Source organism: Morone saxatilis, unplaced genomic scaffold, assembly GCF_004916995.1.
Source record: "Morone saxatilis isolate NCDOM2014 unplaced genomic scaffold, NCSU_SB_2.0 Contig21, whole genome shotgun sequence".
Taxonomy (NCBI): domain Eukaryota; kingdom Metazoa; phylum Chordata; class Actinopteri; family Moronidae; genus Morone; species Morone saxatilis.
In genome coordinates this window covers 21607475-21622160 of record NW_023339774.1, presented here as the reverse complement: position 1 = coordinate 21622160, position 14686 = coordinate 21607475, and the positions used below count along the sequence as shown (strand labels likewise).

Sequence of the window (14686 nt, the reverse complement as noted above, 5' to 3'; positions counted from 1 at the left end):
AATTCAAACCTACATTTAAAATAAAATATGTTACATACAAGTGTTTCATGCGCCCATGATGAATGAAAAACATAGTTAATATCATTATATCATATCATATCAAATTCAACAATAAAATTCCATATTTATATAACCTCTGACCTCCATTCAGTTTGGGGCAAAAACCATACATTTTTTGCATCTAGAGTATTTTGATATTGCTGCAGACTGGAGTCCATATACAGTTTTGGAATTGCATAACTTCTTATATAAAGTGCTGCAGGAATGAGTAGGAAGCCGAGGGGTTTTCAGTTAAAAGCCTGAAATAAGGTCTGTGGTTAACACAAGCTTAAGAGATTTTAACATTTTGTTCTACGACATACAATATGTCAGTAAATACCCAACCTACAGCATGTTGGGAAAGGTGTTTCAATGCCAACGTTTATTTTTTTTGGTTCAGGTTGTGTGTTCAATGCTAAGATGTACTATCACTGTTACAGCTCCACAGGAACGGGGCTGGAGACAGACACAATGCTGCTGCACCACAGGCCACCGCAGCACGCCTCCACAGCTCCACCTAGCTTTAAAATCCCAAACTGCTCATATGTATGAGCAAACTAATGACACAACGGGAAGCGTGAAATTAGTATAAAACGATCCCAAATGTGATGAGACAACCCTCACTTACCTCCCACACTTACCTCCCACACCCAGAAGACATTCATCCAAATGACTCAAAAGAATGTTAAGGCAACACTTCAGGGCAACTTCTCCCAAATCTCCTTTTCAAATTAAAATACCAGAACAAGGCTTCTAAAGAATCGTCTGCCTGAAGAGAGCTGCGGTAAATATCTGGAGGGCATTTGTGCCGTTACTGTATTTAGAAACTGTGTGGACAACCTCGGTTGATCAACATCAAACCCGCCGTTAACCTGTAGTACAATAAGATATATATTATATATTATTTATTTCATTTGGAAGTCAGAAATAATAAAGAGAGTTTAGATACACATTTTTAAAAAGCCTGTTGATGATATTAAAGTGCTCGTAGTAAAAAGAGGCTTATATTCCCTCCCAAAGCTCCCACAGGATAAAGTAAACTGTAAAATAAGTTCAGTGTCAAATCATAAAGAAACTTTATTTATGTAGCATCTTTCATACAAAACAGGCAACTTAAAGCGCTTTACATTTACAAAAAAACAACCCATAATTGATTAAAAAGCAGGAAGTGTAGAGAGAGCGAGCCATAAGGGAAGGCATAAAAGGTCACACTGTAAGATGTAGTGCTATAAAAAGGTTCAAGGAGTTACGTTTTTAAGATTTCAGCAGATCCTGCGTCTCTAATGTCTTTGACTGTTCCATAGATTGGAAACATACACTGTAAAACCTTAAACACAGCTTAATATAAATTAATTAATTAATTGGAGTCACTCATTCACATTAATTAAACCCAAAAATGAATTGTTTGAACTTTAATGTGGGCAGTATTTTAAGTACAGGTGAAATAATTCCAGTTTGTTCCATTGACTTGTTTTATTTATTTATAAAAATGTCAACAGTATATTGCTGTAGTTTTTATGTTTTATTTAAGTTTATTAATCATCATAAGCCCAAGTATACATCCAGATAATTCTTAATGATCTAGGATCTAAGATTTAATATTTGTCACATAAAAAAACACAGAAAATGTATTGGATACCATTTTAATAATTCATTAATTATACATTGTTTTTATTGCACGGTAATGTAATAATTTGCTTTAGTGACAAAAAACTGAGTAAATTTAACATTTGTATTAAAAAAAGATGTATTTAAGGTATTTCTTTGTTTTTGTTAGCAGTCTAGCAGCAGAACCTTGGATTAAAAAGTAAATTGGAATAGTCTATTATGGTGTTTATACTTATATAACTGTTGTACAGATTTTATTTATATGAATAATTATATTATTATGTATATAAAGATACTCAAAGAAATTACATCACAATATGCAAAAACACCAAGGAGCTGGGTGTATGTGGTTTATCAGAGACGGTTTCCTGCAAACAGCTGCTGGAAACATCCTTGACGAGAGCGTCAAGACTGAACCGAAACAGTACAGCTGCGGGCCGTAAAAACCGAAACAATGAGCCAAAAATTGTATCTTAAAAACTCAGAGAGCTCCGGGGGGGAACTGCAGTCGGTCTTAAATCTCTGTGTGTCTGTCCGTGTTAATAACCTCTGTTCACATTACATAGTCATTGGACTTACTGTTCATATTAAAATATTGATTATAGCAGCTTTAAGTTTGCAGATGACATTACTATAGTGAGTTACAGAATTATGACTCATTATTTATTTTAGTACCAAGAATTCTTTTGAGAGCTAAATGACAAAAGTAAAAGTTTATTAGGTAAATCCAGCTAAAACTGGTGCTGTTAAGAAGAAAGAAGGAATGTCTTCTTGAACTGTGTTGTGGTATACAGAGTAGCTAAATATTCTTAAATATAATAAAATGTTCTTGTATTTTGTTGTAATTCTCTGTAAATTAGATTTTTTTGAAAATCTGATGTCGATCAACCACAGCCACCTCATTTGCACATTGAAGCAGAAATTCATAAAGAAATGTAAAAAGAAAACACAGAAGCAAATTAAAACAAATATCAGTGTGTTACATTTTATATAATATTAATTAATGCCTACATTTATTTTGAATATTATTCTTGGCACATCATTTGATTAATTGTTTTAGCAGTTTCGGTCTTCCACATTAATTAATTAAAATGTCTTTAATATGATTTTTTGGATGTATTTTTGGTAAAGATTTGTATTTTGTAACTACAAATCTTTGTAACTGTCTTAAATTAGGTTCATAATGGTCTTAAAAACTCTTAAATTTGACCTGTTGAAGCCTGCAGAAACCCTGCATCTCAATTTGCACCATTATGATATTTCTGCTCGCTGTGGGAACAAAAAAGAAGAGATCACACGTTCATGAATAGATTTTCAAACAAAGGCACATTTATTATGTTTTTCTTCACTCATTTGCGTATTAATAACAAGGAGGCGTTTGACCCAACGCGGCATCATTCACATCCACTTCAAGAAATACATTCACACCTTTACAGAAGACAGTAGTATACAAATAGTAGTGCGTCTGGCTCTGATTGTGTTTGAGCCTCTACGACAAATCCAACTCTGTGGTCTTTATTGCACGTAAAATACAAAAACCCCGGGTTAAACAACAGAAACATTTGCTGCACAATGAAGGCACATTGGTAGTAAACTACTGTACAGAGAAAGAGATTTCTGCATGTCTGGTTCCCTTGTTGTTGATACAGAAACATTTATTTAAAATGGCAGCAAAAACAGCCACTGCAGTGACCATCACTACTGCTCCTGCTGAAGTGATAAAACTCTAAATTGTTTCAGATCAACGCTGATGATCGAACACATGCAGCGTGCGAACTATACCACGGCTTTTGGGGGGAGCTCACTCGTCGCTGGGGGGATATATTTTCTGATATTTTCTGGCTGTCTCGCTTTAGTGGTGATGGCAAGAACAGCAGTGGGTTTTTATAAGTTAATTAGTGATTAGTCATCCTCATGCACAAATCATACATCAAGAGTAGCCTCAGTTTACACATAATCCATGATGATGAAGATGCAGAAGAATAGAAATGCATGGCAAAAATAACACATTGTGGTCCCTCCAGGAAGTTCTGATGGCAACAACATGAATTGAACCTGTGAACTTGGCGTAGCTTTGCAATATTGTCCAATCACTGTGGCAAACATCTCATTCATCGTAGCTTCCCACACAAAATGTCGAGTCATACGTCACCAAACTCTCTTTCACAACTCTAGCGTCGAAGGTGCAGACATGTGTGACGCGAACGTCTCACATTTACCCTCCAAACCGGTCGATTTTATTCTCACTGGAACAAGTTTTGAACAATTATTTTAATTTTTCCCCCTGCAATTACATTGCAACAAAATGCCTAAAAAACACCACAAAATACATGGCAATTTTCTAGGAAGTAAGAAATTTTCAGGCCCCGGGAAAAAATCCTGCAAAAATCCAAGGAGGCTCCCCTGTAGTTCACATCCTGCACACATGTAACTGGAAATAGTGGTTTTTGGTAGTTCTATATACAAAGAGTGGCTTTGAGTGAGCTTCACTCCGCCATGAAGAGGCTAAATCAGTCTCAACCCCGACAGCCTCGACACATTTAAAGAAAATGAGTGCGCGGCTGACAGTTTCATAAACTTTACAGTACAGTCACATATGGCAGAGCTTTAAAATACGCTGAGCAGAGCACCTTGTGACAGTGTTTCAGTCCATGATACTGGAATGATGTTTGTCCACATAACCAGCTGTGTGTGTGTGTGTGCGTTGCTGCGTGTGTGTGTTGCATGCGTGCGTGTGCGTGCCGTGTGTGTGCGTGTGTGCGTGTCAGTCCATATCATCTTCTAATAGAGGGTCTTTCTCTTCAATTGAAGTGCTTCCATCTGATGTGGCGTTGTCGTCACATTTACTCTGTTTGAGGACAGGAAGAGAGAAGCTGTTAGGAAGCGTTCAGAAGATATCGCAAAATTAAGTCTTCATCATCATCATCCATCAGCCACGAGGCGGTTTGCAGCTTATTCACAGAAAACATTTCACATTATTTCACATGTTTACATGCACACTAGCATCCTGAACATGATCCGGTATCTGAAGAAACCTGGTTTCAGAAAGTTTAGTAAAGAAAACATTTGAACATTATTATGCATTCATTAAAGTCCACCGCCACTCAGAAAAAGCTTTTTCTTCTTTAAAGACTTCTCCATATTCACATATTCTATTCAAATATACAGTATGTCTTGATACATGTCTGGAGATGATCTTTAAACTTCAGTACACAAAATTATGTAAACCATTTTTAAAACATGAACTCATAAACCGATATTTAAATGTGGTGTGAAAACAAAAATTAAAGCTGCGTAAGATGTAAAAATGGAATCATCCACATTGTCAAATGGGGACGTCACTGCATTTGGGTCCACAACACATTTGATTTCTGCATGTTAAGCAGAAAAACTCCCTCAGCTCTGCAGCTTGAACACAAGGAATGAGTGCATTTATATATGTGTGTATTCTTTCACCTACCTGAATTATACGTGATACTTTTCTCCTTTGTGTCGTGGACATGTGAACCTTTTACCAGGTCTTTATCAGAGGCCTAAAAGATGACCAGATTGTCTTACATGTCAGCCAATCAGAAAATACAAAGACAATCGGCTGCTGGCTCGATTGGAGTTGTTACACAGGTGAAACCAGCAGCATCAGGCTTTATTTGAGATTGTGGACGTGCAGAGATATTCATGCGAGGAGTCATTATGTGGTGGTGATTGAGTCGACCATGCAGTTAATTAAGTGGACATGCGATTGATAAATTCAGTGTCAACATTGTGCAAGTAAAAGTGAAGGCATTCGGTTTGTTTGCTTCCACAGCAGTTTTGATTATCAGGCGACAAAAGTTGATAGAAAAGACAGAAAAATATAGACATTTGAAATCTGCGATACAGAAAATATGCTTCAAATCGACCAACTGACACTTGCAGTGTTTCTGTTTAATCATGGGGGAACACAAGCGCTAGACTAGCAACAATGAACCATTACATAGGTTATCTCTGAGGGAGTGTGTATAGCTTCTGTAGCATTGTGTAGCACAAAATGTTAATGCTAATTGGCTAATATAAAACTACTTGACGATTTGTGAATGTGACGTTCAGACAGTCAGATTCCTGCCCTCACATACATATGGTTCAAATTTCACAGCTGGACTTAGAGATGACTTTTTTTACGAAGCGGTTTGTTTGTTTGGGAAACTGCATTTTCTAATCATTTTTTTTTTACATTTGTAACATTTTTACAACCCAAAGTCCAAGTTGAAATATTCATGATGCTTCTACTGTCAAACCAGAAGTATAAAATTTGTTCAATATTATGAAAGACAAAAGAAGAAAAATATTCACATATGAGAAGTTAAAACCAGTCATTTTTGGCAGTTTTACTTAAAAAACTTGTTGCCAGTTTTCTGTCAGTTGACTAATCATCTTATGTCTAGTTGAAGGATGCTGAGAGGATGTCAAATACAAACAGTATAGCTACGCAAACCAAAACATAATAAAACATAGATAAATATCTGATATTCTTTATAGAATTAAAGACATTTTCTTAATCCATTCAACAACAACCTGAAAGCTAGAAATCTGATCAAATATATTGCACACGCTGCTGTCACAGGCTGCTGCAGGGAAAACACTGTAAAATAAAAGTGGGCCGCCAATGAATCGAACAAACATTCTTGCTGCACTGATTAGTCTAAACGAAAATAAAATCCAAAAATCAAGCCGATACCCTCAGTTCAAAATCAAAAGGAAGATCAGATTTTGGCAGAGTAATTTGGATTTGGATGATTGAATCCAGATTTTTTAAGAAGCTTTACAAACCCCGGGGTTCTTCACCACTGTGGAAATCAACGTAGCGTTTTTACGAGACCTCTGCAAACACAAAACATCAAAACCACTTTTAAAATCAGGACATTAAAACCCGTTGGCGCTCATTTATAAAAACCTTTTCACTGAAATCTAAACCTCCCTGCAAACCACTCGATCTCGTTTATTGGCAGCTGAATATCTGCTGCGGACCATAAAACCACTCCAGCAGTGTTGTGATAGTGAGATGTCAACAGAATACTCATTAACTGGTTATGGCGTTATACAACATCAGGCATAATGTGTTTCGTAACACATCACGCAGCACAAAAACAAATTAACTTATAACATTGATATGATGGACAGTAGTAGATATTAGCTCATTTGTTTTAAAGTAATAGTTTCACATATGATTATTATAAAAGAGAATTGATACCGTTCTCTTATCTGTCTGCTAAATATCAAGTTAGAACCAGAAAGTAGCAAGCTTAGCTTAGCATAAAGACTGGAAACACTACATCTTGTTTGTTTGATCTGTACAAAGGCTAAGCACTAATGCTAAGCTAACTGTTTCCTAGATGTAGCCTCATGTTTAGCGTATGGGAAACAGGGGGACACAAAATACCAATTTACACCTACCAGTTCCTCTAAATCTCGCTAATTCAATCTACTGTCTAACTCTCAGCAACAAGGTGACAAAGGTTTCTGAAATGTCAAACTATTCCTTTAAAATCTATAAGAGGAAAGATGCAATTTTTTCAATCTTTCAGCCATGTTAAGGAACGTCCACAGTGTTTCTGCCAAACTGTAGCACTGAGTTCATATGTATGCATCTAACAACACAATAAAAACACATTTTAAAGGCTGGATCTATATGAGAGAGTCCGGAGGTTGGTTATAATTGAGGTGTAACTTTTGCTGACTTACTCAGAACAAACAGAATGTGCAAAATCGACTATATAACACGAGACTACTGTGTACTGTGGCACAGCCAATTATGCCGGAGCTGATAATGTTTCACATGTTGCCATCAGTGTGAAGATAAAAAAAAGGTAAAGAGAACATCAAGGAGCGGCTGGTGGGGTTCACCAGGCATCTACACGTGATAGATGTGAACTTTTACTCTCATGCATGCAGACGGTCAAAGGGGGTTGAGAGTTTAAGTTTGAAGATAAAGTTGGGAGGGTTATATAAATACAGGAGGTCAGCAGAGGAGCAAGAGTGACTGTGTGGAAGTTAAAACACTAATGATCTTCAACATCAGGTGTCAGGTGATATTCTATAGATCGTCAATAAATCGCATGAAAAGACCCAAAACAACAATGAACAGACTTTTTTTGACTCAATGCCCAACCTTTTTCCTTAAGGGACCTCTTTTTCTATCATTCAGTAAACTGACTAAGAAACATATTTTATGGATATTTCATGTTAGATTTAAAACTGTACAATGAATCCAAACAGTGAACTCAGTAACTGCAGGAAGTTTTCGTAAAACGGTTGATTTGGATGAATTCTGAGCAGATTATTTCCTGTTTAAGGAACTAAACTAATTCCGACGGTATGAGAGACGGACTAACAAACTGATGGTTGTGGTTTTTTGTGGGATTTGCTGACAATAAGAAAAATATAGAACAACACCAGACTTCTACTTTGAAAGACCCAGTCTCACAACTTGGGTCTTCTTATTAGTAATAATGTTTACAGACAGAAAAATCAAGCTGTAATATAATGTTTATGTCTGTTTTCTAATGAGTGGAGTTAAACTTTGACTCTTTAGAGAACAATGTGTATTTAAAATGCTTAATCAAACTTTTAATCTATTTTATTTGCTGTTCGAGCAGAGCATGATGTAACACCAGCTATAATATAAAGTGGATAAAAGTGAATTTGATGCTGCGCCATATTCTTCTTTTTCAGAAGTAAAAATGCAATGCAGAACTTGTGTGAGGTAGTTGGAAGTGATGGGTGATATTTTATTTCACATAACCAGATTAGACTAATAACTGGAGGAAAATAATATAAATATCAGAACATCTTCAGTGCAGACTCTCCTGCTCCTTTCTCTGTCTGTTTGTGGGAGAACATGTGGAACTGTGCGACATGCTACATGCAGTTAGAAAGACACCGCGCCGTGTGGCAGCTTTACCTTCGCTCTGTGATAAACCAGGGCGGCGATTATTATCGTCGCCAGGCCGAGGGCGATGAAGCCATACTGCATGAACTCCATCACGGCAGGTAGAATCACCAGGTTCGTGTGGAACGTGTTGAGGATGGGGCCGTCTATGTAGCCGCTCTGAGGAGGTTAAAGAAAACGGCAGAAAAAAAGAATACATTGAGGTGAATTATGGGATTATACAGCAGCTTGTGCCTCAGTTTTTACAACAGAGTTCAAATGAGCAAAACAATGTGTACATGTCTAGAGGGGAGCTTTAGATATGTTTTGATTCAAATACTATATGTATAAGAGCATTAATACACTGTGGTATTGCTACTTTTACCAAAAGTAAAAGGTCTGAATGCTTGTGTTGGGTTGGTTACTCAAATTTAATTTGTCACTCATTATTCTTTTCAAAAGTAATATTATTACTTTACTTATTACTCCCTGCCAACAGTAATTAGTTACACTGGTTATATTACTTTTCTGCTACTCCCCACAAGGTTGGTAATTGTGTCCTTTGTAATTTACAGTAATATCAGACTCTAGACTTCATTATCTGTATTTACAAAAATAGCAAATAAAATTAAAGATTTCAAATGTAATTTTGTTTCCTTTGTGAATTCTGCACACACTTTACTCTTTATGCTCATATTCGTACAATATTTACAATTACAACAATACAATTATCTACAGTTATCTGACATTAACATTTTATTTTATAATGTAACGGTGATAAAAGTTTGTGATGCTGTAATAAACTTTGTGCTTATTGTATTAACTCAGTTTATTTGGACACATGTTTTCATTTTGTATTCTGACTGAGATTTTAAGGCCAAAATTAGGAGGAGAACATTTTGTGTTTCGCAAACTCTGGCAACTGAAATATTGTAAAAACAGAAATATGAACAACAATTAACCACAACTGGGAAATCAATGCTGACACACTGGTAACACTGGGAATAGAGATGTGAGAACCCAGATCTGGCAGATGTGTATGATAAGAACGCTTTAAACGCTCTAATTTGCAGTTATATTTTTAAAAATGTGCATTGATGACTTACCTCCTCAAACCAGATCATTGGCATCACCACCTCAGAAATCTTGCCAGTTTCTCTACAAGGACAAGGTTGCAAAGTAAATGGTGAGAAAAGCAGGAAATGCCCACTTTCATAATGAACAATGAATAGATGTAAAACACAATACGTGGCAGATGTTGATGGCATGCCTATAGTTTAGGGAATAACTTCCTTACGTAATTCCTGACACTCTCTTCATGTAGAGGTTGAGCTGCAGACGGATGGACACGTTCAGTGGGACACCAGTTTGCTGGAAAAAACAATCAACAAATCTCACGCAAGGAATAAAGAGGTTCACTTTTCAAATTAGTATTGGAACAATTAAATCTCCACACAACTATAAAAATGTTCTTGTGTAACCAAATACAGTAAACAAAAGAAGGAAATCCTCATATGTGAGTGATTCCTTTGGGGACGATGTTTGGATGATATAAGAAATTTAACTACAATACAGATTTAGCATCAGATCGTTCACCTACGGACCGATACTAAACTGGATTAGCAGAAACATCAACCAGTGAGACGTAACGGTGAAAGACATATCCTTGCACGACTTTAAGCTTTACAGTCAGGCTTCATGGAGTTTCTTAAATACACAACGTAGCCACCCAAACGGTACACTCAACTCATTCAACAAAATTAAGTCTCCACGCTAGCGTTGTTTGGTGCAATAATGGGTCTTTTTTCCAGTAGTATTGCTGGATCTCTATTTAATACGTTTCTTTCTCTTCAGTAAAAACCAAAAACCGCTAGAGTAAACATCACAGCTCACCAAAGTCAGCGGGATACGCCCTGTGAGTACTCCACCAATGTCTGTTCAAAACTCAATAACAATCCATCAAACAGTTATTTCAGTCTGAGCGAGAGTGGACTGACAGACCTTGCTAGTAGCCGTGGAGTCATGCTGTGTCCTAGCATAGCTAACATTCAGAGCTTTCATCAGCTGTTCCCACAGAAGCACTCTTCTGGTTTCAGTCTTTTCACCAGATGTTGGAACTTGGCTGCAAGAGATTTAAGTGAGGTGTTGGGTGATGAGGCCTGGCTCAGAGCCAGTGACATAGTTAATCCATATAGGACAGGGCTGGGAGGCAGGGCCATGTGTAAACCAGTCAGGTTCTTCCAAACCAAACAGAGAAATCTGTTACTATGTCTTTATGATGTTGGCTCTGTGCACTGGGGCATTGAAACAGGAGAAAGAATAACAGTTAAACTATACACTATTATTATATTGTGTGCTGTAGCATTAACTTTCCCTTCACTGAAACAAAGGGGTCCAGTCCAAACTATTAAAATTAGGATGTGGAAAAGTATGTGTCCATATACTTTTGGCCATACAGTGGAAGTGTGTATGTATTGTACATTTACATAGATTATTGTAAATGCTTTTAACCCTTAATCTGAGCCAGTCTGCAGGCAAAAACACACTTCAGAAAACAAAACAACAAAACAAACAAGAAATCTCCATTTTAATGGAACCAATAAGTGTAAAGACACAGCGAGCTGCATCATTATAACGAGCACTGACACCAATTACACTTTGGGGGGAAAAAAAAACAACTGAAAGACTTTTGTTGGGATCCTGAGTGCTCTTCTGGCAGAACAAATTCTGCAGCACAGTCCAGACCTTGAGCTCAGACCCAGTGGACTCTGGTGGATCTACCAGGAGCCTCTGTTTTTTCTCAAACTGTCTCCTGGCTGCAAATAATATTTCTTTCAGCAATGGATCTTTCCAGCTTTCTGATTATCATTATAAAGCATTCAGAATCCGTAAGTTGCCTTCTTCTGTTTGTTTGTTGCAGTCTTGAATGAAAGCATAAATCTTATGGACAACACCAAGGCTTTTTATCGTAACTGTTCTCCCGCTGCCCTCTCCCTCCCATAATGTTTCCTCAGCATCTGGCCTTCCAGCTACACAAATACTGGACTTTGATGTTTTGTAACATCCAGCATGTGAGATCCGGAAATCAAGCATTCAATAGTGGAACGCACAGGAAATGAAATGTCCCCGAGCCCCAGAGAGCTTTTTCTACAGTTAGGACACAGAGAAAGGTTAAAGGAGCAACACTGGACGCTTTCATAACCACAGAAATTTAATAGGTTCATTGTTTAGTCTTTGTCAATGCATAATTTGGCTGAAGACTAATACAAAGCAAATATCCTCCTGATCACAGTCAAAGCTCATTGTGGCACCTTTGAATATCTGTGAGCTCAGCACCAAGACTAACCAGATCTGCAGACCAACTGTTAAATGTCACACTGTCTAGGCTCAAAACAAACAGGGGACAGTTCTTTTACTGTTTTCTTTACATATCACACATTATATGTCTTAATCCTGTCCCGTCATTCCTCAGCGGTCCTAATGCGTGTCCCTATCAGGCCTGTTTGTGTTTCAGTTGTGTAAGAATTGTTCCTTTGTTATGTCATCAGTTCCTATTCCCCCTCAAAGCTCCTTTTTTTCTTCTTCTTCTTCTTCTTCTTCATGTCCGAGCGACAAATTGGTTGAACAATTTGATTTGAGCCAGCTGTAAAGAATAAACTCATTGTTTGGATTTCTAAAATGTCCCCATCCCGAGCTGAAAACCTGTTGGCCTCTTTTTAAAAACTGGGCGCTACTACAAAGTTATTAAAGCGCGTTAACTCTGGCACATTTTGATTCAACTGGGACTGGCTGTATACTGTTTGTATGCGTGTTAAAAATTCAGTATAGAAAAATTTAGGATTTCAGTTCCAGTGTCAACGTGGGGGGTCACTAGGCCTTCTTGACTTTAAGGGATTTTGAAGCATTTTGTGAATATCTGTTTTAAAGATCTACTCTTTGAGTACTTCGTCCACCCAAAGAGTTAATAGACCAAATGGTCAAACATCAGGGAGAATGAAACACTGGATTTGTCAAAAAGGAAACCTATTAAGTCTGCATGATTGTGAAGAAATTTTCACAGGAAATAATCTGCTTAAAATTTCTCTTTTTACGCAATTATTGTGTTCATAATACAATATGAACTATCCATAAAATATGTCAGTCAGGGGTCGTCAGTTTACTCTCCTAAGGAACAGGAACAGTTAGGAACCACTGTGTTCTGCAGATCTCGGACGTTGGCAGGTGATGGCGGCTCGCTGTCTGAAAGGACCTGTGATCATTGTATATTGGTAAAATGTAGTGTAACAGTAGCACAAGTCAACAAACCGACTCTAACGTCGATTATATGTTAATGTCGATCTGATGTTTGATAGGGTTACGGTTACAAATGTCACTTTGTCTTTTGAATTAGCTTCATAAAATCCCACGCCAAATGATTTCCCTTAATTACTAACTTGATATCGATCTAGACTTTCAGGATTCGACTGAACGCTGTCCTCTGATATAATTGGAACCAGCGCACATGAGCTTTAATCTGCAGATCCAGATTTTTTTATTAGAGCCATAGAACATTTCTATCAACCCTTAACTCACAAACAATGCCAATTAAACAGAAATAGCCCAATTTCCAATTACCTTATCACAACGCAGGTTACAGCCAACTACACTGCTGATGAGGTTTAAGCGGAGTTGTGTAAGAACGAGCTGAATCATGACCGTGTTGTATCCGACTTATCTGTCCTCGGCATTTACAGTTTACTGATGCAATTATCATAAGTTCTCTTTCACTGTTATTGTACAGTAATAAAACCTGATATCACTGAGTTCACTGTGTCTCAGGGATCTTTCCTCTGACTTCAACATGAAGACAAACAAACATTAACTTTAAGCCTCCTCCACATAGTTTACCTATATTAACAGCAACAGATATGATAATAATGATGAGCAGCTAGCTTTGCAGATAGTTTTAAGATTGCATGATGATAACCACCTTTTGTACACACAATCTCCCTGCAGCAGGCTGATTCCTTTACACTGGTGAGTCTCATTCTTTCTGAATAAATCAGATATACACTCATTTATCACACCAATTTAATTCATTAGCATGCATGATTTTCATATTCAAACTCGTCAGAGAAACCAACAGGTAAACTGTTGAAAAGTAGGACCAAGAGAGTATAATTAAATGACATTATCTATATAAAACATAGATCAGCAGGCTGAAGCATGTTTAAAAGATATCATACATACAATACAAGAGTATTTATATAGGTAAAGAAAGCATTTAAAAAAAGTTAAAAAAAAAATAGGATGCAGCCCTTTACCCACCCTCGACTGGAGATTCAAACTTGTATTTGACCATGACACACATTCAAAGTTTGCAGAGTCTGTGATATGTAATCAGTCCACCTCCACCATAGGACCACACGAGGCCTCGAGGACAGCGACAACAGCGCTGAAGTGCACATTCAGTGTCATGTAAAGCCTTTAAGTAAGAGTGCAGCTGTAATCCTGTGTCTCTGTATTATTAACTGTTATCTCTTGGCAGTGGGCAAAAGTAAATAAGGAGGATGGGGGGGATGAGGCCATCTTTATTTTTGGCAAAATGACTAAAATATGTTTCTACTTTAATCAGTGCAGCACAACCACTTCATCCAGTCTCAGGAGAGAACACACACGGATCATACTGAGGCACCATTTCAACAAGCTAAATTTAATTATTAGTGACATAAAAATGTTGGTGTGTGTGTGTGTGTGTGTGCGGACTCACTGGGTGAATGTCTATGAAGAGGCCATGCTCGTCCTCATTTGGATTAAGGCCCTGCACGTAGTCCAGCAGTACAGGGTCAGCATTAAAGAAGTGAGGATGAGAGATGAAGACTGGAGAGTCTGTAAAAGAGAATATTATTATTTTTAATACAGCACATACATACATATATATATATATATATACACACAACACACACACACACACACCAATCCAGTCCAGTTGGGAAGTGTCAAGGCATAATTTGGGTCTTTTCTGAAGAGGAGTTTCCACAGTCAACTGAGCATACTGCACAAGCTTAGGCTATTAGAGCAGTGCAATGTGTATGTGTGTGTGTGTAAGAGAGAGAGAGAGAGAGAGAGAGAGAGAGAGAGAGAGAGAATTTGTGC

General features: G+C 37.4%; 1 protein-coding gene across 4 annotated transcripts in view; it reads right to left on the bottom strand.

Annotated features, from left to right (window-relative positions):
• Positions 1 to 3998: 3998 nt before the first annotated feature.
• Positions 3999 to 14686, bottom strand: part of scarb1 (scavenger receptor class B, member 1) — a 21149-nt gene continuing 10461 nt past the window's right edge. For 2 of the 4 annotated variants that reach the window (XM_035668040.1, XM_035668039.1), the window contains exons 8-12: positions 14301 to 14419; positions 9849 to 9922; positions 9658 to 9709; positions 8585 to 8731; positions 3999 to 4495 (exon numbers count right to left, since the gene is read on the bottom strand). In XM_035668040.1, coding sequence (XP_035523933.1) covers positions 4412 to 4495; positions 8585 to 8731; positions 9658 to 9709; positions 9849 to 9922; positions 14301 to 14419 — 476 coding nt within the window. In that variant the 3' untranslated portion in view covers positions 3999 to 4411. Of the gene's footprint in view, positions 5181 to 8584; positions 8732 to 9657; positions 9710 to 9848; positions 9923 to 14300; positions 14420 to 14686 lie in introns of all 4 variants that reach the window. The other 2 variants (XM_035668042.1, XM_035668041.1) reach the window with 2 other exon arrangements.